Below are 25230 nucleotides of genomic sequence, written 5' to 3' on the forward strand. Positions count from 1 at the left end.
GTGAAACAAAAAATCTGCATGGCCAGGACACTAAAAATCCAAGGTTTGTCAGTAACATAGTATTTGTTTGTTAATAAATAAACTTTAATCTGTTATGTTAAGCGTTCAAAAGGGAAATAAAAAGCCCTGAGAATCTGTGACAAAATTTTAAAAAATTGTCCAAAAATCATCTATCTGCCCCTCTTATCTTACCTGGGTAAGTATATTTGTCTAAGAAAACTTAAAAAATTCTGTACAAAAATAAACACTCATGGGTTAATGATTTGAATAATTAAAACATTCAGTGACAAGTTAAATACTGTCTTTAATCAAAAATCCGCCCCCTGTAGGTTAACCTTGGAATGCTTAAAGTTTTCCGCCATTGAAAATTAAAAATTCCGTGCAGAAACAAACAGCAGATATGATTTTTAAAATATTCTCAAAAAAGTGACAAACCTGTAAAGGATTCCTAAACACTTTAACCTATAAAGGGTTCCTAAACACTTTAAATATGTCGTCTCTCAAATTTCCCTGTATTTCAACTAGAAATTGCGAAGCGAACCTTATAAAAACAATAAATAAATCAAAAATAAAGTGAAAATAACAAAAATAATACTTTTCAAAGTTAAATGGAAAGTATCCAAAAAAAAAAAAAAAAAAAAAAAAAATGAAAAAGTTAAAATAACTAAAATATTTTCGTCCATACAAAAATAAGTGATATTTCGTCTACGGCATAAATAAATCTACGTAAATTTTCTATAAGGAAAGATAAAAATATGTGATAATTCGTCTATGGAAAATAGTCAAAAATCTATGTGATAATTCGTCTACGGTTCGCGCGAGAATGCCGCGCCGACAACAAAAACAAAGATTTTCTTTCTGTCTGCTATTGTCATCAGTGAAGGAAAGAGCTCTATATTTTAATAGTGATACAACAATTATTTGCGTTTTTTTTATTACGTAATACATCGTATTTTATTCGCCACGCTAGTAGATTAAATAAAACAATGATCTTAAACAACTTTTTTTGTGTGATAATTTTATCCAATGCTTTTTAAAACTATTCAATTTAATGTTTTAATAGTCGAATCAAAGTACAAATTTATAATGGGATTATACCCACTTCAAAACTTTTTTTTAAAAAGTGAAACTAAAGTGCAAATTTTATAATGCAACTCAAAACCTTTAAAGCTAAAGCCAAATATTTTACTACCTCTTTTAAAGATTTTATTTATAAATAAAGATTTTATATTTATATATGTAGTAGTATATTCTTGGAGCTATCGATGGGGAAATGATCCGTTTTCTATTTTTCGCCCGGGCAGTGTGCTGGCTTCGCCACAAGCATTCATGTTCCCTATTTTAGAATTCAACAAGAAAGAAAACGTTCATTCCCCCTGGTTAAATGTTCTGTAATATCAAGAAGCCAATCATCACTCATGTAAAATTATTTTAATTTTGAAAAGATTTTTTTTAAATTTTTATAAAAAAAGATTAAATCCATTTCAGAAAGATTTAACAAAACATCAAGACTTTTTAAGCTCCGAGCCACCTCGTTTCTAAACAGCTGGCTAAACAAGGAGAATTCAAAGCAAAGTAAGATTTTGTTACAAAAATCCATTTAAAACTTAATTTTTAATTCAATCCTTCACATGTAAAAAATATTTATTTTTTTAGAATGATTGTATAAACTGTTAAGCTGCTCAAAGTGATCAAAGCCCTAATAATTAATAGGTATACTTTTGTAAAGCAGACATTTATTAAAAAAGGAATTGTTAAAAAATAGTGAAGAAAAAATAAGCCCTCAGCAATAAAGTATTATATTTAGAAATTGTACCTACTGTTGCTGTGATAGATTGTTGGAACACTAAGAACTTTGTGTTGTTAACAAGGTAAAAAGAAACCAAAATTCAATATGTTTTTGAAATATTATATTAATAAGCATTATAACAAAGTAAAAAATTATTTAAATTTTAGATTGTGCTGTTATTCTGATTTTATCCTGAATATTGTTGGCCTAGCAGCCTTTAATACCTTTTCTGGTAATGATTTTTTTTAAAAGAAAAAGAAATTTTATTTTTTCCAAAAAATCAAAATGCAAAAGTGATTTCATTTTAGTCATAAATCGAGCGCAGTGAGAGTTTGAGTCCAAATTACCACCCCAGGCTCTATAATATACCCCAGAGGTAAATCATGTTTATTGTAATAATGTTATTTATAAGCTCCGAGAAATTTATGTAATGAATCCAGTCATGCTTGTTTTATACATTTTTTTAATTTATATTTCTAAACCTAAAATATTCCCCTTTTATTTTAGTTTTGTGAAAGTTCACGAAGAACATTTTTATTTCAAAGTTGAAAAATGTCAAGCTGTCCACTAAATATGGGGAAATCTGCCTGGTGACGTCCTACACCTGGAGCTGCTTGCTGACCACCAACCGGCAGTAAGGCTGATACAACCCTCCAGAAATCACAGGTTGTACATTTCATCCATATTTCTTTCTGTTTTGTGCCTTCAAGCATTTACCATTATATATAACATCATTCAAAAGTATTTTCCCAGGTTTAAAAGAAAAAAAATAAACTTACCCCATAATGATGTTTCTTGATCAAATGTTTCTTCAGGTTTGACAGATTATCTTCAAATGACTTATTACAGGGAGGACAGGCATAGTGCTTCATGGAACTTGAGGATGACTTGAGCAGGGTTTTGGAGCCCACTGCGGTATGCTGGCCACCATAGGTAGATACTTTGCCACCTAAAATGTAAAATGGAGTAGGTGATATTTCATACAAAGAAAAATATGTTTTCCACTAATTTTTACAACAGTTACAAAAATGATAAAAAAAAAATTACGCTAATCAGTAATGCTCTCTTATTTTAAATAACCAAGAAGAACCATCAACTAACTATCAAGGGCCTCGAGAAAGTCAATCAAACAATAAATGGATAATAAAATAATAAGACACAGAACCTTTGCAAAGACTCACAAAGCCTATCTCTAAATAAGAAGCACACAATACCTACATATCAGGATGGCGCTTATTTCTCTTATTTGACTCTTGGATGTATAATGGATGTACTATGGAGATCTCAAATATGTTGCTGATTTCAGAACAAGCTTTTTATAATGACCGGGTGAGTTGAGTTTTTGTCTTATTTATATTAAATTAGGGATGGTGGGAAGGGGGGCGGGCTTGTATTTGTTTCCTATTCATACCTCTTACGTAACCCACTACCAATATACTAACCTACTAACATAAGGTAACTAAAAACCACTTATTTTCAGATTATTTCAAAATAAGGGGGTGGTGGTTTCTGTGCTCGACTAGGCACGTTGAGGGAAATTACCCAATACTTTTGTTCACCTGTCTTGGCTCCAACATTCCTCTCTCGCCACACTTCGTTCTCTGAGTAGTAGTCCAATTCTTCCACTTTCATAACAACAAACTTAAACAGCTGATCATGGCATTGGGCGAAGTGGTTGATGACCTTGAAGCTATCCTTGTCGACGTATCCGCAGGCGGTGCACGTGGTCCGTGAGAACTTGTCGTCCTTGTAACTTTCCTGAAAATAATATCAAGTCTAATACAAATGTTTATACACTAGCTAACACACTTTAGGGATTAATTTTTGAAATAAATTGAAAATATTAGGACTGGGGGGAGAGGGGGGGGGTTGCTTATGCCTTACTCCTGCGGGAGGGGGGGAGGCTCTAACCATACTGGGCCTAAACCTGTCCTATACAAATTAACAAAAACCACCCGCCCCCCCCCCCCTCCTTATTATCATATTAATTTTTCAATTTATTCAATTCTTTTAAAGAATTTTTGTGCAATAAGAAGCAACATACTAGGACTAGGTTTATTATAAGTTTTAATTGACAAAATCACTCAGAAATCGAACTTTTTGAATATTTGTCACCTGTAACAGGCCCATGCTTTGTAGAAGCTTCTTGCTATGGGAAGCCAGATGGTTTGGACTAGGGTCTTTCTCCTTGCAAAGACAACACCTCCCAGTTTCTTGATTTGCGGATTTTCTCAGGTTACTTTCCAAATCAAAATCTCGGAAACTATTTATGACCTAAAACAAGTTTTTTATAATTCTTTTTTAAGTATTGGCAGATACGCCCCTATAGACCTCTAGGGCCACTGGAGAAAGGACGTGTAGACGTCTACCCTCAACTTTAAATTTTATTTATAAAAAGAATAAGTTTTAAAACGTTAAGTTAAACAAAAATCCCTAAAAACTACTGGCAATTTAATGAAATAATATTACCCACAAACATTTTGAAAATCAGTATACAAATACCAAATATATGTGAGTTTTGAAGACAAAAGCTGCTAAAAAGCTGTTTAAAAGCAGTCCGACCGCCAAGAATGTTTCATATTTAAAGATGCTCCATAATAAAGCAAATATTGACATGAAAATTCATCCGTTTTACTTGAAAAGGAGCCAAGAAAATCACTTTACCCCCTAAACGTTCCAGACGGACATACAAACGCAAATTTGGAATTATAGAGTAGCTTTTATAAAAAAAATATGTGACCTGAACTATATGAGAGGCATATAGATGATTATTGTATGTGTCCTCACTCTTGAAGCTGCTGTGGCACAGGGTGCAGATAAAGGCGTCAACATTGCGCTGCATTATCCCCATGTTCAACAAGAATATGTGCCCGTGCGTGAGGTAGTGTCCTGTTGTAATGATATAATTTGTACTGCTATTTAAAGTATTTCAGTTATGAAATAATCGCCCCCTCCCCATAAGGTATTTATAGAATAAACAAACTAACAAAAATATTACCCTTAATTTTGATTTGTTTCAAAATAAAGGTACGCGTGGGAGAGGAGAAAGTGCTCGACTTGCCTTTTTGAGGGAACCCGCTGAAACTCGCTATATTAACAGTGAGATAATTTAGCTTTTATTTATCTCTCTCTTTCTGTAATAAATAAGACTAATTTATCTATATAAATTATTGGATATAATATCAAATGGAATCATTCCTAGTTCAATTCTTCTGTTTGTTTCTATGAGATCCTCATCATTATCCTTCACAGACAGAGACATTTAAATCAAACTTATAATTACTTATTTTCGCTACTTCCATAATGCTGTGTGTTAGCGATTAGTCAAATGCGTTTATTAAGTCAATTTTTTTTATTTTTTTTTTGACAAAATGTAGGTATATATATACAGAGTGACCACTCAAAATTTACAAATATATAGTACATTTATAGTACATAAAATTTTTCATATAGTGCCATATAGTACACAAAATTTAAACTAATATAGTACCATATAGTACCAAAATTTTAACTAATTATGTAGTAATACCATATAGTATCAAATATTAAAAAATAGTACCTATATATCTTATTAAATAAAGTAGTAAGGGTTTTATGTCTGAAGCTTAAGATCTCATTGACTACTAAACAATTGGGTTAGCAATTTTAGGTAAGCTTTACTGAGGTCGTATGTAGGTTTTGGGCTATTTAATTTTCAGAATTATGTCCTGGGATGTCCTAGAATCTAGGTACTTAGCTGCTAGTCTATAATACAAAGAAGCTTGATGTCTGTCCGTCTGAAGATTAAGAATTTGGTAACTGCTGAACTGAATGGGCACTACTCTCCAGGGAATATACATACTGGTCATATAGTGGATTTAAGCAATTTTTGTGGGGTTGGTAAATCCTAACCCCCTCAAAAAAAAAGAAAATGATATCCCCCACTAAATTTTTTTCTTGTAAGTAAAAAGTAATTGCTGAACCAATTGGGCTCTACTCTTCAGAGAATATTTGTACTGTTCATGTGGTGGTTTTAAGCACAGTGTGGGGCGAAGCCGCAGAGAAAAAAAAACAAATAAAAGGGATAGGAAAAAAAAAAGAAATTTCACCTAAAAAATGGGATATTCCTAGTAATTTTAAACAAAAATAGTTTTCCTTAAAACTGAGGACTTTTTAAAATGAAATAATAAGGTTTTTGTGAAATGATGAGGGAGCATTAAACAATTTTTTTAATTGGTGGAAGAACCGAACACTAGAAGACTTTTTTTCAAATAAGTCCTAAAAATGGACATTTATTGCGTAATTAAAGGGACTGTGAACGAGAAAATTTCTCATCAGATTATCAAATTATGTCCAAGATTGGGGAAAAATTTCCGGACTATATAAATGTGCGGTTACTTGTCTTTTTTTCCTTCTATAGCTAACACTAAACTTTTGACATAGTTCTCTATTTTTCACAACAGTTAAGCTGACTTTTAACACAATCCTTGCTTTAAACCAATGTATGGTTACTTAGAAATTGATAAAATAAGCAATATTTTTTATTGAATACCAAATACAATAACATAGCTAGAAACAGGTTTTTTTTATTAATATCCAAGTAACTTTAGATGGCTCACCTTTATTAAAAAATTTGTAAATAATAAAGGTGCAATATTTATTTATAAACAGTCTGATAAAAGTGTAAACTAATTCTCCAAAGTGGGTTATTTATTGTCCAACACAATAAAAAAGGATATTATTATTTTAAATAACCTCTGAGATTCAACCCTTTGAAGACAGTGAGTGTTAATAGGACGTTTTTGGTTGATCAGTGTAGTGAAATGTGCTTAGAAAATGTTAAGATTTGATAATCAGATGGGAAATTTTTATGTCCACACTCCCTTTAAAGATGTTGCACATAAAGGTATTAATTAAAATTTACAGTGAGGATCTAAACCTATACATTTCACCGACTCAGAATTACCAATTTTTTTTATAATTCAATGGGCGTGCTGTTCCAACCAGTTCCTTTCATGATATAATGACTATTGATACTCAAAAAAGTGTTCTGGTTGCTTTTGTTCAGCAATATGTCAGTTTTGATTTTTATAAAAAAGGGAAGGGTTCCCTCTGGTGGAGAAAATTTTTTTCTTCTTTCAAAGTATGGCTTTATTTACCTTCCTGAAGAGCAGATTAAGAATCAAAAAATGGTTTATAAAAATATTGACCCTTGAAAAGTTATCCTTAAATAACTCAAAATCTGCTGATTTTGATAAAACATCCAAAATTGTCAGTCTTTTGAGGATAGCCCTTTCTATGATCAAAATCTTTAAATTTAATTCTTTAATATACTCTTCGGATCTACTGCAGTTCACGGTAAAATATTGCTGGTAAGCAATATTTCCAAAAATCTATAAATTTTAAAGGCTGCTAGCTGCCAAACGGCTGAACGTACAGATTATGCCCGCACACTGTTTTAAGCGGCATAAGAAGGCCTACAAATAATCTGGAATAGCCATAAATCAATAATGCATAATTATCTCGCAGTGCTGAGAAATGCGCGAAAAAGACCTATTTTACGCTTTTTTTCTTCAGTGAAGCTTTCCCTGTGCATAATTGGATCTTAGCTATTCCAGATTATTTGTAGGCCTTCGTAGGCCGCTTAAAATGGTGTGAGGATATGATCTGAACATTCAGCCGTTTGGCAGCTAGCAGCTTTTTAAATTCATAGATTTTTGGAAATATTGCTTACCAGCAATATTTTACCGTGAACTGCAGTAGATCCTACTCTTCAAAGCAAATTCAGGAAGGTGTATAAAGCCATAACAAAAATTCTTTTTTTTTATGAAAATCAAATTGACATATTGCTGAAAAAAGCTACCAGAACACTTGTTTTGGTGTCAATTGTCATTATATCATAAAATGGGTTAAAATAGTGCGCCAATTTTTTTTGCATTTTGAGTCGGTCTACTATACATACATCTCCAAGGTCCTACCCTAACCCAGCAGGGCATTCTTTACTTAAACTAACTTGGTCATCTAGCAATATACAGGAAAAGCACTAATTAAAAATTTTGCCTATGTATTTAGCCGCTTCAGCAATCATAAAAATGTGAAGAACAAAAAGAGTTTTATATCTTATAAGAAATAATAAAAATGATTGAAGCAAAAAAATATATGATCAAGGTGATTTTAAGAGTCATTGCATATTTCAAAGCTTATAATTTTACTTTACATACCCAAATCACTACTCTCTATATTAGTATGTATTAGAGCTGAAAGTGTCACAATTTATGTTTATATTACAGGAAAGCAAACCCGGATCCTCTACAGAACGCTACGAACCACCTACAATCGTTTTATATATGAAAATAATATGTTAGTACTTATTTTAATATATATGTGTTATTAAATGTTTATGTCTTAATAAAAGACTTGTTTTAAATGTGTATTTCAATTATGATTATTACAGATGTTTCTTAGATATTAAGGTTTTGATTTATTCTTACGATTATTTCAGTATGCAAAGAATGGGTAAAAGACTTGTGCTTGACATAACCTTTACATAGGTACGGTCGTGGTGTTATAGGCTTGATACTTCCAATAATAAGCCTATATTTAGGAACGTTTGTTACGTCATAGACTTAATCCTTACAACTCATATTGACCTGACCAAAGGCCTAGATATACGTGTTTATCAGAAAGTACATTGTAATATTACAAACAATATTATAATACTTTGGTTGGTAATAAGTTTTAAATAATATTTAAAAAATTTCATATAGTACCAAAATTTTAACTCATATAGTACATATAGTACCTAGTTTGTCATATAGTACCATATAGTACAAAATTTTGACTATATAGTACATAAAGTACATATAGTACACAGTGGTCACCCTGTATATATATGAAAAGATGCGATAGATACGTATTATGCTACAGTTGTAAATAACAACTACAAGACAATCAATCAATCACACAGGAAAAGTAGTTCAGCTTTAACAAATATTTTCAATGTTATTTAATTTTAAAGTCCTTTCCTGTGGATGTAGGTTGAGAAAAGAATTACAGATTCTACAAATACAAAAGCTCGTTATTGTTCTTCCATACTCCTCCTAAATAAAAAAAATGTTTTATTTCTTCATATGTATACCAGGGACTCCCATAGGCCTTTAAGGGGGAAGGGGACAGGGGGGGGGGAGGTAAAACAAATTATTGAAGAGTACAAACAAGTGTAGGAGATGAATATAATGACAATTTTACTCAAAATGTCAAACACTTTGTCAAAGTTAAAAGTGCACAAATTATAAGAGGGAAATATAATATATGTATTATGTAAGTATGGATTTTGGGATAGAACTCTGGACGAAAATTTTATCCTTCCTATTATTCCTTCAGAGTTTCGGATCCGCATTGATTGTATGCGGATCCGGATCCTCAAAATTTGGTCAGTGCGGATCCGGATCCTTGACAATAAAAATAAAATCTCCAAATTTTTCAAAAAAATTTTATTCTTTAATTCGAAGTCAAAAATACTTTTAATTTTCAAGTCTGAACCTAAACCTTAAAGATTGGCTCTCATCAAGAGAATGTCTGAGATTTTATATATATTTAGGTAGATTTTTCCATTTTTTCCGCATTTTTTTGAGTCCAAGGATCCTTGCGGATCCGGATGCGAAACTCTGATTCCTTCTTAAATGTCTGATAAGACTAGGTAGAAAAGAAAGTTAGTAAATTATATACATTTTTTAAAAAAATCAAATTTGCCTCCTTAAAATTAAAAGCAGAATAGATATTGTTCAGATAAAAAAAAATCCATAAAAACATCTGTATTAAAATATAAGTTGCTTTACCTTAAAATAATCTTTGTGAATATAGCAAATATGTTGAAACAGTTCTGGAAGGTTGAAGAATGTCGGAACAGATTGTCCGTATTTGGCAGTCTTGACACATTGACCACATCTCAGCTGTAAATCCAACTGCATGAACCAGCGTCCAAGATATCCTGATGAAATAAACTTTAATTTTCATATATTTGTTAAACTCCGCGCTTAGATGTCGTTTTAACGAGTGGAGGTAAAAAGTTGTAATCAGTATGAGTCCTGAATCCAAAAAAAATAATTTTTTCTCTGATTATTTGGCCAATAATTAGCGGATTAATTCAGATTCGGATTGCATTCCATGACGCAGTAACTAGCACCTATGTTTTAAATGTTTCTTTCAAAATATCTAATTTGTCTATGTTACGATCAGTTGTTTCTTATTCAGGTTATTTCTTGGGAGGGTGGTGGTATTTATTCATTTATGCAAAATGCAAATATTTAATGATTTGTGAAAGTCACTTAAACTATCTAGAAAGAAAGAAGATATACTAATATCATGTAAAAGAAATCAAAATAAAATATACAAAGTAGGTTATTTGTTTTCACAGTTTTGGACAAACATAATTTATATTCTAAGTGCGATTTGTGCACTGATTACGAGATGGTTGCATTACCATTACTCTCCTCCACTCCCCCTTTACTAGCGTCATCATTGAGCCAAAGATTTTTAGCTATACCTTTTTTCTGTTTGTCCTCTTTCTTGAGATGATTTGTCTGAAATGCCCAGCTCAAGTTGACGTGTTTAGTCTGAGACATGTGATAGCAAAGACTCATTATGTTGTTACAAACCTAAAAACAAAGTAAAAATATGATTATTTTATCTATGAAAAGCTTTATAGTAAGGGAGAACCATATATCGTTTTATCGAGATCCTCGCTACAGACAAAAAAAACCTTACTGTTTTATATAGTAGGATAACCTGTCTCTTCAATACTAACATGAATACAATATGACTGAAAAATAAAACACTACAAAAATTTGAAAATCCTATGAAAAAAGGGGGAGGGCAGATTTATTATTTAGTTAAGAAAACTATTTTTTTACAAGAAAAACTTTATTTGACCTATACAATCATATACAGTATATATGTATACATATATTGATTTTAAGTTTACATAAAACATTTTATTTTGTTGAAAAATCTTAGGTATTTAAAATCTCAAAAAGTCAATAATATAACTCACATATATATAAACTATTACAATATGTTTATTAAAAACTGCTAAGAATTACCTCGTGACATTGAAGGCACTGGAAGGGAGAAGGACTAACAAAAGTATTACTGGAAAGTTTCAAGATAACTGCAGACTTTTCTTCCTTAACTGTAACTGTTGGTGTATACCTGCAAGAGAAGTCAATCATTTTTAATTTTATATTCATTCCGAATCCAGGGACCTAAAGGGATAAGACAATGGCCGATAAATTAATGTACATTTCCAATGATGATACACAAAATTACCCCTTCTTTAGATTACAATTAGTGGTTTGGACATACAACCAATTCAATAAAAGTCACCAAAGTTGTTAAGCAAACGAATGTGAAAACATCAATAAAAATTGTTGGGGACTAGTGTATTAAACAGCCCCAAGTCCCCTCCCTCCCTGTTCAGAATCACATTAACGGGTGTTCCATCTGAAGAACAGGAAGTTGACCCAAAATTTCCCACATTTTATAAATACAATTTTGTGGTCGGAAAAATTGATTTTGGAACGACAAAAAATAATGTTGTTGGTTATAAGCTTTATTGTCTGCTTGTATTTATGTTGATTATCTTTATTGCGTTTGGCCTGCAAGGCGCATAACAAATTCAGCGGTGACAAAATCTTCAAAATGAGCCAAAATAAGCAAAGTTGTTTTAGTTATGGTACTCAAAATTCAAGACAACCAAGAGAATGAATTATAGATCTATTGTCCTATCCTTATAACCTGGCCCTGTACACAAATAGTATATGTTTTCAGGGTTCTAAAGGGGTAAGACAATTGCCGAACAAATTGAATCCCCAATAATGATACAGAAAATTACCCCTTCTGTAGATTACAATTAGTGGTAGAAACGTTTGAACACTCAACTTAATTCAGCAACCAAAAAAAAAATCATTTAAGTTCCCAAAGTTGTTAAGCCAACAAATAAGAAAACTTTATTATAAAACTTTGGGTACTAGTGAAATAAACTTTCCTCTTTTTCCATGATATGTTTTAAAAACATTTATCAAATAGAGAACTAAAAAATCTAAGCGAAATAACCTACCTACTAACTAGGCCTGGAGCCTCATGCCTTGAGCTGGTCCAGGTTGCCAGGATTCTATCCACCACAGCTGGATGGTCTGCCCCTATGTGCTTCAACAACTCCTCACGAAACTGGGTCTCAAACCTGCATCCATGATTGTCACACCTTGTGTAGAATTTGGTATTATAATTAAAAGGATTATATATTACTTGGATCTTTCATGTTCTCTAATACAGTGAAAATTGTAGCTGGCTAAAATAACGATCTCCTCCATCTCATCCACTCCTAATGGATGAATAAACTGACCAATGAATTAGTAGGGAAATAGCATCCTAACTTGACAATTTTCCCCTCTCATTATATCCACGTATATTCAACATCCATTTATTATTAGAAATAATGGAAATAAATAGGACATTAAGGGAAGTGAAAAGAAGTTTATTAGGTAAGCCAATCTACTAAGATTGGTTGACCTAATAAAATAGGTATTCTTCCAATTAGCCATTTATATAAGTAAGGATGAGCTTTGGGTTAACTATACATTTGGACAAGACAAGCAAGTCATTACATACAAACAGACAAAACATTTTAAAAATGAGGTTTTTGATATTTCAACCTATGGCATATCTACATTCTACATTTATGATTAGGTACATAAATTAAAGAATAATACCTAATAGACCATGATAATTTTTTGAATTTTGGAAAAGGTTAAAAATATATCTTATTGCAAAGGCTTAATCATTTAAGAAACTTACCTATATGGTGCAGTTTGTAACAAGTGACAAAACTTTCTCTCCATATCCTGAAGGAAATGCGCGGACACATAGTGGGTGTACAGCTCCCTGCTGGCTCCAGGTATTCGCTGGTTGCACACTTTGCACTGGAAAGCTGTGCCTGTCTTGGAACCGGTTCGTTTGATCTCAATTGGGTCACTAGAAACAAAAATAGAAATAAAGTTTTATTTATTCAATGCTGAATTCAGTCAAGATAAATTAAAATGAAAGAAAAATTATTTCGCTAGATAAAATCAGTTCCAATTTCAGCATAAAAGTGTTCTGCATTAAAAAATATTTATTTTTATCTAAAAAAACACACAATTTAAATTTTAAGATAAGACTAACAGAATCAAAAATATAGTTATTACTACCTATTTTTTACAATAAAAATACTTAAAATACTACAGTCTGCCTATACTTTATTTATTATACTATATATAATATATATTAATAGAAATTAAGCTAACAAAAAAAACAGGCATAAATCTTGAACGTATTAGCTGCTGTACATAAACTAAACTTACCCAGGTAGCCAAGGCATCAGATAGCCCACATACTGCCTCTCTGTCGGCCCTGGGGCTCCCTCATCCCGGGGGAGTACAATCTCTTTGGCGCAGACGGCCCTGTACATGTTTTGGATAAGGGTGTGATTCTCTTTCAAGTGAGAGATAAGGTTCTGGTAGTTGAAGCTGTTACTGCAGCAAGTATAATCCTCTCTAGAGCCAGGTGAACTATATAATACACATTTTCTTCCCCATGCATTTAATTTTCCCTCCAGTTTTGGATCTTGTAAGCATACTTTGGGTGATACTAATAACTAACTCATTAAAAAGATTTTTCTTAAACATTATTAAAACTTAGTTAGGGAGAAGCACAAAAATAAATATCTAGTTTCCCATTTAACAAATACTACCCCCCCCCCCCCTTTCATAAAGTTTCTTTTTTCTAATTCTATTAAAGTGAACAAATATTTAATTTGATATTATTAAACCAAAAACATAAAAATATCAATCTGACGAAAAATGTGTTCCTGAACATCTTTTCAAGCTCAAGTTTGAAATGTTTGTTGGCCAAGTGGATTAGGAAGGCGTCCTTCATCTCACGGTCATTACCAGGAGGTGGTTCCCAGCGGTCACGGTAAAGCGGGCATAGGGAACAGCTGAGCGGCCCGGTAAAGTTGTCAAAGTTCCACGGAGCTTTGAAACTTTTCAGTGGCAGTCTAAATTTATATTAAAGTAAAGAATAGAGGGGGCATGAGCTATCTGTAACTCTACCCACGGGGTGGGGACCCTGTGCCGACTTTGGGTCTTTGAATATCAGATATCAGCCAAAGGCGACAGAAATATTAACACAGCAAAATCGCTAAAAAAAAACAGAATTCAATTTGATAGCAACAGTACAGATCCCTACCACTTGGGTCGGGTAGTTGTCTGGGTTATACATCTATACTTTTACATTTATTGTCTAAATTTTAAAAATAAATTATCATTCCTTCTTGTATTCTTTACCACGAAGTAACATTCTATCTGTATGTCAAGTCTCATAAACGGCCTTACCCTGCCTCCTTGAAGCCTTCACCCCCCCCCCCCCCCCAAACACACACACATACTAGCCACTAGTATTTTAGGTATTATATGCAAGAAACGCTTTTCTAACAAAGTATAAAAATTTTGAGAAAAAATTTAAATGAAAAAAAATATAAGGCAGATTAGACTTCTGTATCATAGTCAAAAAGGAAAATATATTATTTGAATTAGGTATATATTTACCTGTTCTTAAATTGTACAGTGACATAATTGTCATGTAAATCAATATCAAAAATCAATGGACAGGACATGGGATCTTCTATGAAATCAGCATTCACCTGTAAAATAAATATTACATCATCTTTCAATGAACTAAAAATTTTGGGAATGGTTCCGATGGTTTACCAAATCTTCCGAATTTATCCTAAATGTTCTTATAAATAGAATGATTGTTATGGACATACTTGCATTTTAAAACTTTTTTTATAGATATGCTTCGCTTTATGACAATGTGTCTAATCGACCTAGAAATCAGTACAACAAAATCAAACATTGTTGCCAAAATAGGTAAAAAGCGCTATGATTAAAATGGACAAATGGAAGTTTTCGGTTATGATTATATGATGTTGTTTCACGATGAGAACTATCTGTTATATATACATAAATTGACCTGTTTGAGACAAGTTGAAGGATAGTATTTCAGCGAAACTTCTCTGCGTTTTGGTGCAGCAGCCATGCTCAATTCTCGTGCTCTTTTTCTAAACAAAAAATATTTCCACTACAGCTAATACTACTTTTTATAAAAATAATTTAAATTGTTTGCTTTATAATGCAGCTAATATTATGCCCTGTAACAGTATAGGTGCTTTAGCAAGTTTAAAGAAATCTCCTTTGCAGGTTCTTATTTAAGATAATATACTGTACACAGTGTACAACTAGTATCTATTGAAAGGTGTGCAGTTAAAAAGTTTAAAACCACCCAAAGTTAATTTTAAAAACAAAATAGTCTAAAATAATCCCGGAAAGTATGGGGTGAGGCGGGGCTAAACCGGTATTTTTTTCGGTTTTTTGAGAAAAAAATGGGGTAAATATTAATATTTTCAAATGAAACCAAGACCATTAGAAAGCTTACGGAAAAGACTATCAGGTCCTAAAAGGACGTTATCCTAGGACTTTTATAAGTTTGTCATAATTGGACCCAAAGAAATTACCGACTTTTACCCCACGGTGGGGCTAATCCGGTAACGTCTTTTCAACCCAAAAATCGATAAAAAAAACGGCCAAACGGCCAGTCAAACATAAATAATCATAAAAAGTATAGGTTATAGGGAATATCCACAAATTTTTTTATAAGGATCGGACTATTCTTTCTATGTCAAAAATCATTTTTTTAAGGACGGTAAATTTTGATTTTTTTCTCACAAAAATTTTCTTTAAAAATAAAATTCAAATTTTTTTATAAAAAAAACTTGTTCTTTTCACTTTTTGGCCTAATTCTCAAAAAGCCCATATTGAATTTTAGATTTTTCAAAAAAACCTGAAAATTGATCTTAAAAATCGAATTTGAATTTTTATCGACATTACCGAAAAAAGCCCCGCGCGAACTTTGGTCATTTTAGAAAAAAAATATTAACTCTACATTTAAGCTCTCAACGGATTTGGAACTAGCGGGCAATTCTTAGTTCAAAAGGTTTTTACGGATCAGTTCTAGGTCTTACCAATTTTTGTGTAGGTCAATCTTTACACACCTAGGTGAAAAAATTTTTGGAAAAAAAAATTTTTCGTCCGACTTTGAGACCCAAAAAGTACCCTTAAAATTCATCTCACAAAATTTTCATTTAAACTTTTTTTGTAGGCAATTTAATAAGGAACAAATTTGCTTTTATGTTTTTTTTTCTGTAATTTGAAAGGAACATGGAGATGAAGGTTATTTTATGAAGGTTGGTAAAAAAATACCGGTTTAGCCCCTTACCCGTTAATGCCCCGCTTGACCCTGTTTAACCTTCCAAAAATGAAAAACAAAATCGGTTCAGAGCAGTGGTTTATATATTAAGAGTAAAGAGCGTCATTTTCTTTAGCATATTCCATACAAGTGGGTGCAAGCTTTCAGTCAAATGCGCTTACTTGGTCAAACTGTACTTAATTTTGATTAAACGCATAATTAAAAGTAGTTTGACCTAAAAAGCGTATTTGACCAGAAGCTTGCACACAATTTTACGAAATAATGCGAAGAAATTACCACTGAAGGAGGAAAGTAAGTTATTATTTTTAAATAAGTGAATTAAAACTTAAAAGTAGGGTTGGGCCGGATACTTTTTTGGCCGGATACCGGATACCGGATATCCGGCTGATTTCAAATGCCGGATATCCAGTAACCGGTCGAATATCCGGCCAACGCCGGATATCCGGCAAATATCCGGTTATCCGGCCAAATTACCGGATATCCGGCCGGATAACCGGCCAAATTACCAGATATTAAAGTAGTAAAAAAAATTTCTTCAGAAATCTTATATAAATTTACATAAAGTTAAACTTATTCAAAAAAGTGTTCTTCTGGCTTCAATAATAAGAAAATTATAGCCATTTAAGATTTTAAAAAGCAGAGATTTTTGGTGTAAAGTATAAAAAATTATGGAGCCGGATATCCGGCCGGATAGTTTCATTATCCGGTATCCGGCCGGATATTGAAATTGCCGGATATCCGGCCACACCGGATATCCGGCCCAACCCTACTTAAAAGTAATATATTTCAGCAGATTAAAAGGGTTCTGCAAGTCAAAGTATTTATCATTTAACTTCACATACCGACTAAACAACAAAACTTAAATCTAGAGCAGTTTTGCTTGTAAAAAATAATGGTATACTTACATCAAAGCATCATAGTAGTACTTAGCCGACTGGCTGGGAGGAGCTAAGGCAGATATTTTATTCAACTGATGCAGCTGACAGAGATACCAATACATTGACTGGTTGCAGTTGAAAGTATGCATGCCCTTGTACATTGTCATTCCTGTGTGATTAATCAGCTCTGTCGGGCTGAATAGTCTCCTGGTTGAAGTTTAAGCATGATTTAAATTAAATATTGAGAAAACAGAAAAATAAACACGGATATTAATATCCTTATTAGCAAAGCTCTAAAAATCAGACAGTAGGACAAGCGAACATTAAGAAATATACCTACAGTGGCCGAAATATTAAAGAATTGCTGAATATTTACTTGACGATTCGCATTGATATAGTACTGAGCCTAAATGTAAACTAGATAATTACAGAACAGTTATATTTTCAGCAATGATAATTAACATGGAGTTATTACGCTTTCTTGATTAACACAAGCCGTACAATTACTGTTTTAAAAAAGTGTGCATTTTTACACAGCCTTCAACAAACTTATGATAATAAAATGCTTAACAAATTCCTGCAAGTTTGACAGCTGATTCCGGTTATATTTTTGATTTGTTCATAAACAGCATTGCCGTAATGCTTCTCAGTTAAATGAATCAAAAACTTGTCAATATCCTGAGACCAATACTTAAATTTTAATAATAGTGTACAAAGTAGGTAATTAAAAGGCAAAAGGAACTATGCCTGAACGAGAGCAAGTGATTTTTAGTACCTTCCAGTCATGAACCTAATTATTTTCTTTCAGAATTTACTAGTTCATTGCTTTTTTAACAAACAAAAAATATGTCACCACCTTAAGTTGAAAAAAAGTTAAAACTATCCAGCATTTTAGTTGAAATCATATCAAACATTTTGTTGAGTTCAAGGTGTCTTTAATAGTCGATTGTAAAATGCTAAATTGAATTCGACAACCCCATTTTCAATTTAAGTTTTTCTTTTAAAGTATTTTCCTGAAATTGTCCAGATAGATTGCTGCCAGGTAGGGGTGGACACAGCTCACAATAGAATGTTGTCTGTGAGCCGCTGCTAGAATATGATGCAGCAGCTGTGAATCCCCCTTCTTGACGATTTAGTAGCTCCTCTTCATACACTTTTTCAATGTAGTTATGTCTGTTATAATTAATGCATTACTTTAAAGTTTAATATAATTTTTAGGTTTTTATAAAAGATATTCAAAAAAAAAATAACAGGTCCTTTTTCTATACCTACCTATCAAAGATGCATCAAATCTATTTAGTGTTTTTTTTATTCCGAAAATGCAGATTGCTAGAAATCAGATTTTTGGTCATATACAAGTTATTTCTCACTGTGGGCTACAATTGAATCAAGACAAAAGTAAGTGCCGAGCCCTGGGACCTATGTAGGGTGAAAATATACATAAATCCTTGATGATTCCAGGTGGAGACAAAATATTTTAGCGGGGTCTTTTGTTTTTTTTTTCAATTTAAAGTTCTGAAAAAAAATTGAAAAAAATATGAAAATCTTTAATAAAAAACAAACAAAAAATAATTTTCAATATTTTTTTTTACTAAAAGATACAAACAATTTATATAAATACTATAAGCTTTAAAAAAATCACAATTTTCAAATTTAGACTTTCAATATAAAGATTTGTAGAAAAAACCTAACAACAAATTCTAACATATTTCTGATCAACATAGCAATAAAACGTCTTTTGCAAAATCTTTATAATCAAAAATAAACAGCACTTACTAAAGACTTTTTTTTCATTTTAACTTATACTTTTCACATTAATTAACTTTAAAGATTGATTTTTTCTTAAAGAAAGGTTGCGTGATTTTTTTATTCATAATTAATTGCCTAATTTTGAGATTCAGATAAAAAACCTTACTGCTTTATATCATTGAATACTCTACTACAGCGGCTACGCCTCTAGAGGCATATAGGGACCCTTAGGTTGGGGGGGAAGACGAACCCCCCCTTACAATTACAGTTTTTTTTAATGAAAAAGTTAAAAACATTTATTTTGGAGAGTTAATTCTCTTGGGATAGTGATGGTACCCTTCCCCAAAATAGTTATAAACCTTACCAGGACATATAAGAAGCTACCATGTAAAGGAGAACCATATTGGTTCAGTGGTTAGTGAGATCCCTTGGTGCACAAAGACTCACATAGAACGTGTTACTTTATTATAAAGATGCATATATACACAGAAACTCTACAATCAGAGTATGTCTGTTTGTTCATCTGTCTGTATGAAAACATTACAGAATATATTTATTTGGTACTAGCGGCTACGCCCCCTAGAGGCCTTTAGGGGCACTTGAGAGGGGAAGAAGTGGTTGAATTCTACAACTAGATTTTTATTTTAGACTTAAAAAGAAAAAGTTATTTTTTGTGTGTGAAATGGGGTCCTTTTTTAGGGGTTGATTTCTCCTAGGATGGTGTAGGTACCCTCCCAAAATAAGTTATAAACCTCCCAAGAACCAATGAGAAGCTACATAGAAAAAAAGAACCATTGATCATTTTTAATTACTATTCAGGGATCTAAAGGGATAAGACAATGACCGCTAAATTGATTCACATTCCCAAATATGATACATGGATAACCCTTCTGTATGTTTCAGTTAATGGTTGAAATGTTGGGCAATTAATTTAATAATCCAACCAAACAAAAATCGCAACAGGTCCCCTAAGTAGTTAAGCCAATGAATAACAAATTCCTATATTAAACTATGGGGACTAGTCTAATAAACAGCCCATTGTCCCACCTCGCTCTGATTAATATATTTTTGTATCTGTATGTTACACTTGCTATTTTCTTTATTTGTATTCTTTTAAACTTAAGAGCTTCACTAATTATGGATGTTGTCTTTTTCCCTTGTTAAATCCAATTACCTAATTCTGGATATTCTTTGAGGTTGATAATTACAATTATATTTTATTAAATGGAAAAAGAACAATTTAATTATAATTCAAGATAAAAATTATTTTATCATTAGCGGTTTTGCCCCTAGAGGCATCTAGGGGCCCTTGACAAGTGGGGGGGAAGTTGACCCCTTCGCTACTTTCAGTTTTAGTATGTAAAAGAAAAAGTTTTTTTAAAATGTTGGATAGGAACTAATTTTTTCTAAACTCAAAACTTCTCAGGACCATGAAAAACTTGAACCAAGAAGAACTATATCAGTTAAGCGGTTACAAAGAATCTTCGGTACCGACAGACACCCTCACACACACACACACACACACAAACAGACAGACACAGAAACAGTTACTTTTATAAAAGGATTAATAGACACTAAACTACTCCTTAATATGTTGATCCTATTATCAGTCTAAAAGATAGGTCAATAAAGAAGAACCAAATTGGTCCAGCGGTTAGCAAGAACTTTAGGCACAGACAGAAAAAACACACGGACATCCTATCTTTTTATACAGGGATATAACTTTTAAACCATAGGAAAAAATTTTTTTTCCAGATGATATTTCTCTCCCTGCTTTAAAGCACTATTTATGATACAAAATAGATTGATGTCTGTTTGTCCATCTTTCTGATGCTTAAGAACTGATATGGTTCTTTTTTTACTTTACTATGTAGCTTCTCATTGGTCCTTGGAAGGTTTATAACTTCTTTTGCGAAAGAGAAAAGAAATCGCCCCTTAAAAAAGGACCACAACACACAAAAAAACCTTTTTCTTTTTAAGCCTAAAATAAAAATATAGTTGTTAAATTCAACCCCTTCTTCACCTCTTAAGTGCCCCTAAAGGCCTCTAAGGGCGTAGCCGCTATAGCAAAATAAATATGTTCTGTATTGTTTTTATACAGACGGATGAACAAACAGACATAATCTGATTGTAGAGTTTCTGTGAATATATGTATCTTTATAATAAAGTAACAGGTTCTATGTGAGTCTTTGTGAACTATGGTTCTCCTTTACATGGTAGCTTTTCATATGTCCTGGTAAGTTTTATAACTATTTTAGGAAAGGGTACCACCACTATCCCAAGAGAATTAACTCTCCAAAATAAATGTTTTTGAGTTATTCATTAAAAAAAAACTGTAATTGTAAGGGGGGTTCGACTTCCCCCCCAACCCAAGGGCCTCATATGCCTCTAGAGGCGTAGCCGCTGCTAGAAGATTATCCAGTGATATAAAGTAGTTTTTTATCTGAATCTCAAAATTAGGCAATTAATTATGCATAAAAAAATCACGCAACCTTTCTTTTAGAAAAAATCAATCTTTAAAGTTAAATAATGTGAAAAGTATAAGTTTAAATGAATAAAAGTCTTTAGTAAGTGCTATTTATTTTTGATTATAAAGATTTTGCAAAAGACGTTTTATTGCTATGTTGATCAGAAATATGTTAGAATTTGTTGTTAGGTATTTTCTACAAATCTTTATATTGAAAGTCTAAATTTGAAAATTGTGATTTTTTTAAAGCTTATAGTATTTATATAAGTTGTTTGTATCTTTTAGTAAAAAAAAATATTGAAAATTATTTTTTGTTTGTTTTTTATGAAAGATTTTCATATTTTTTTCAATTTTTTTTCAGAACTTTAAATTTAAAAAAAAACCAAAAGACCCCGCTAAAATATTTTGTCTCCCCCTGGAATCATCAAGGATTTATGTCTATTTTCACCCTACATAGGTCCCAGGGCTCGGCACTTACTTTTGTCTTGATTCAATTGTAGTCCACAGTGTTCTGATCCAACCACGCGGCCAAATTTTAAGATTATAAAATATCTAAAATAAATTTGAAGTATTTTTAATCCTTCTGGTTTTAACCAGCGTGGCGGAGCCGTATCTGGAAATACGGCTCCGGCTCCGACCTAAATCAAGAAAAACTCGACATATTTTTTCCCCCATAAAAAAAAATATTTTTTTTTATTTTTGACTTTTGAAGGTTTTAAAAGTTAAATTTTTGATAAAAATGGCCATGAAAAACTTAAAAAGGGCATTTGCACATGACAAAACAGAGTTACCAAATTATAACTTATAAAAAAACTCTTTATTTATCTAGTCCGGAGCCGTTTTTAACGAAAATTACGGCTCCGGCTCCACGGCTCCGCAACCCTGGTTTTAACACATAAAAAAACAAACGTTTTAGTCAGTAGTTTAGATAGCCTATAGGTAAAATGTTTAATGAGTTAAAATTTAAGACAAAAAGACACAATTTATAAAATTATAAAGTAATATATATTTCCCTGACAGCTACATGACGAGCAAGATCATATTCCACTTGAACATGTTCACCTGGGCGATGCTGCTGACCACCAACATTACAAATTGTCTAAGGAAATGAATATTTTGAACATTACAAAAGATAACAGTTGATTTTTTATAGGGGGGGGGGGGGGATATTTCATATGAATAAAAACTATATCACTAAAACTTATTCACAATAGAAAATCATTATTAAGGCAAAATGAATGGTTTAGGAGATATTAATACTACGGTCCAAAAGTAATATTCCACACGAGTTTAGAGTTAGGGATCTAGCTTAGAGTTCTATAAATAAGTTGTTTATCGCATCGTATTATAGACAGCTTTCCGTGGATATTAAAAAGAAAAATAATAAGATTAAAACCCTAGGGGCCAACAAAACTGGTAGGTATTAATTTCATGTTTTTTTATTTTAGTAGGTATTCGTGGAAATTGCTTGCACTGCAATGCTATACATAATTTTTCATTATGACTGTGAACCGGTTCTAATCCAGTAAATATTAGTCGGTTTCGAAGCCATACCGGAAAATCTCTATACTAAAGGGGGGAGGCGGATGTGCCACTTTTTGAAACCAAAACTAAAAGTCAAAGGAACTCAACTAAAAAAAGAGTTACAGGTCGGAGATTTTGCATGGCAGTTGCTTATTAGGGGTACAATATGGAACTGTGAAGAAACGGCGGCGCAACCGCCGAAAACCGCCGAGAGAAGGCAAAAAAAATTCGGCGGGAAACGCCGGTTTTCGGCGGTTGCGCCGCCGTTTCTTCACAGTTCCATATTGTACCCCTATAAAGCAACGGCCATGCAAAATCTCAGACCTGTAACTCTGTTTTTAGATGAGTTCCTTTGTTGACTTTTGGTTTTGGTTTCAAAAAGTGGCACATCCGCCTCCCCCTTTTAAATAATTTTTAAAAGCAACCAACCTGATGACAAATCCTGCAGATCCTGTTCTGTCCAACAATCCTGGTGGCCAGATTGATCTCGCCTTTAAAGTGTTTCTCCCCCAAGTGGTGCTTGAATTGAGCTAGGTTGGCCATGGTTTCGTTGCAGAGTTTACACTTCAGGTCCCGCAGGGTTAACTGTGTCCGCCTAGTTTTTAAATTGATTTTAGTAGAGACCTCTGATTTTTTCTTATTGTTAATATTGTAGTGTAAATGTTTATCATATATTTTTTGGTTTTCAGGTAAATTAACTTATTTTTGAGTAAATGGATAACTAGGTAAATAAATAGAATTCAACCTTCTCCAAGGAAAATCGTACAAAAGGTGTCACAAACGAATTATTATAGGGAAATAAAAAACGGCAATGCCTAACACTGTTATTTTTTTTAAAGTCTTTCATTAAAACTGATGTCTTCTTGAAATGAAAAAAAAGATTAGGTACTGTTCTTTCGTGTAAATACATACAAAACGTAAACATATAGAAATTATATTGCCTCTAAAAAGTGAAAAGGCATAAAATGAAATAATATAACTTACTCATAAAACTTTTGTGCGGCATTGTGCTCTTTGTTTCTGTGGACAACCATTTCAACATTTGTCAAATAGCCTATGCTAGGACATTCAACACACAGAAATTTGCCACCTCCTAAAAAACATGTAATATTTCTTATCACAAAAAATTTGACAGAAAAACTACCAATTTCTTTTACCACCCACAAACCCAAATATTGAGATATTTTTCCACAATCTACCAAATTTAATCAGGGACAATGGAAAAATTACAGCTGTTTCATTTGATTGAAAGGTTGGGTCTCAAAATTAAGGTTGCTCTGGCTGAATATTTAAGTTTTTAGCAGAATCAAACTGCTGTACCATAGTTTAGCCAATTGAAAATATTAGTATAATAAATTCAAAGGCAGGGGTTTCTTTCTTACCTTGATACATAAAGACACATACAAATACTACTTAGATTCCTTCTTAAATCTTAATGGCTCAAGATAATTATGACCACTACCTGGAGTGTCATTATGGTTGTTCTCAGGTTGTGTTTCCAGAAGAATATCATCCATGAAATAATTATAACCACTACCTGGAGTGTCATTATGGTTGTTTTCAGGTTGTGTTTCCAGAAGAATATCATCCATAAAATGAACATCGGCCAAGTGACTTTCAAAATCTTTTGTGGTCATGCATTGCTGGAAAAAAAGAAATAAAAATGTTGAATTAATAATTTAATAGTTTGTGTAGGCATGAGTTTTTATCTAAATTTTCTTTAATTTCTGAAAAAAATATGTAACTCTACCCAAGGGGTGGAGACCCTGTTCCGTCTTTTAATTTGGTCTTTGAATATCAGCCAATAGCGCTACAAAATCAAAAAGTAATTTGTTAGCAGACGAAAAGGGTCCCCACCACTTAGGCCAGGTATTTGTCTTGGTTATACATTTTGCAGCCTTTGAACTTTTTATTCAGGTTCCATATCCATTTAAAATTTAATACCTTTGAACATAGTTTGCAGTGGAGTCTTCTATTTCTGTCCACAATCTCCAGCTTTGCAAAGTCAATGGCCAGAAAGTGTGGCCGCATCGCAACATGACAAAACATCATGTTCTCATTCTAACAAAAAAAACCACGATAAATTAAATAATGTCAAAGTAAATAAATTTCTTATATCAATTGCCAGCCTCCAGTAGTTTAATTTCATTCAACCCCTACCCCCCCCCCCCTCTCCATATACTTAAAAATATGTCATTCTTATCTGTAATTTCTCTATGAAAATAACTCCCCTGTTCTGAAGTAGACATATTTTACAATATAATAAATATTACCTGAAATTTCATGTCACAAAATTGGAATGGACAAGAAAATTCTCCATTTGTAAAATTCTTCTTTATTTTTTTGGAACATTTTTTATAAACTAAAAATTTTTTATGTTGTGTTGAAAAAAATTAAAAAGAACTGCAATTTTAAATGCTATAAATTAAAATCCATCTAAAAAAAACATGTAAATTAGTAACTACTACTGCATTATGAAT

The 25230-nt window shown here is 32.3% G+C and overlaps 2 protein-coding genes across 2 annotated transcripts in view; both read right to left on the bottom strand.

Moving 5' to 3' along the window:
- Positions 1–18180, bottom strand: part of LOC145312596 (uncharacterized) — a 37161-nt gene extending 18981 nt beyond the window's left edge. The window contains exons 1-18 of the mRNA XM_080151852.1: positions 18022–18180; positions 17586–17686; positions 17038–17215; positions 14840–14927; positions 14413–14507; positions 13674–13862; positions 13168–13374; positions 12623–12799; positions 11886–12029; positions 10870–10978; positions 10314–10425; positions 9607–9758; positions 8792–8868; positions 4986–5031; positions 4530–4676; positions 3905–4063; positions 3349–3547; positions 2569–2738 (exon numbers count right to left, since the gene is read on the bottom strand). Coding sequence (XP_080007978.1) covers positions 2569–2738; positions 3349–3547; positions 3905–4063; positions 4530–4676; positions 4986–5031; positions 8792–8868; positions 9607–9758; positions 10314–10425; positions 10870–10978; positions 11886–12029; positions 12623–12799; positions 13168–13374; positions 13674–13862; positions 14413–14507; positions 14840–14927; positions 17038–17177 — 2211 coding nt within the window. The 5' untranslated portion in view covers positions 17178–17215; positions 17586–17686; positions 18022–18180. The remainder of the gene's footprint in view (positions 1–2568; positions 2739–3348; positions 3548–3904; positions 4064–4529; positions 4677–4985; positions 5032–8791; positions 8869–9606; positions 9759–10313; positions 10426–10869; positions 10979–11885; positions 12030–12622; positions 12800–13167; positions 13375–13673; positions 13863–14412; positions 14508–14839; positions 14928–17037; positions 17216–17585; positions 17687–18021) is intronic.
- Positions 18181–22217: 4037 nt separating this feature from the next.
- LOC145312597 (uncharacterized) lies at positions 22218–25108 on the bottom strand. The gene is made up of 6 exons (XM_080151853.1): positions 25024–25108; positions 24695–24811; positions 24288–24393; positions 23735–23843; positions 23180–23345; positions 22218–22325 (listed from the first exon to the last, which is right to left on the bottom strand). Exons 1-6 carry the CDS (start codon positions 25033–25035, stop codon positions 22218–22220), a joined length of 618 nt encoding a protein of 205 aa, XP_080007979.1. The 5' UTR covers positions 25036–25108.
- Between the last annotated feature and the right edge of the window lie 122 nt (positions 25109–25230).

The sequence above is a fragment of the Acartia tonsa genome, chromosome 2 (genome assembly GCF_053477335.1).
Source record: "Acartia tonsa isolate MP-2025a chromosome 2, ASM5347733v1, whole genome shotgun sequence".
In the NCBI taxonomy this organism is placed as follows: Eukaryota; Metazoa; Arthropoda; class Copepoda; order Calanoida; family Acartiidae; genus Acartia; species Acartia tonsa.

What these genes read in the sequence shown, in the direction of transcription:
- LOC145312597 (XM_080151853.1), bottom strand. An exon ending in CAACCATAATGACACTCCAG is followed by an intron (nt 23,844 to 24,287) that starts GTAGTGGTTATA and finishes CATGTTTTTTAG; the next exon opens with GAGGTGGCAAATTTCTGTGT. An exon ending in TCTGCAGGATTTGTCATCAG is followed by an intron (nt 22,326 to 23,179) that starts GTTGGTTGCTTT and finishes TCATTTCCTTAG; the next exon opens with ACAATTTGTAATGTTGGTGG.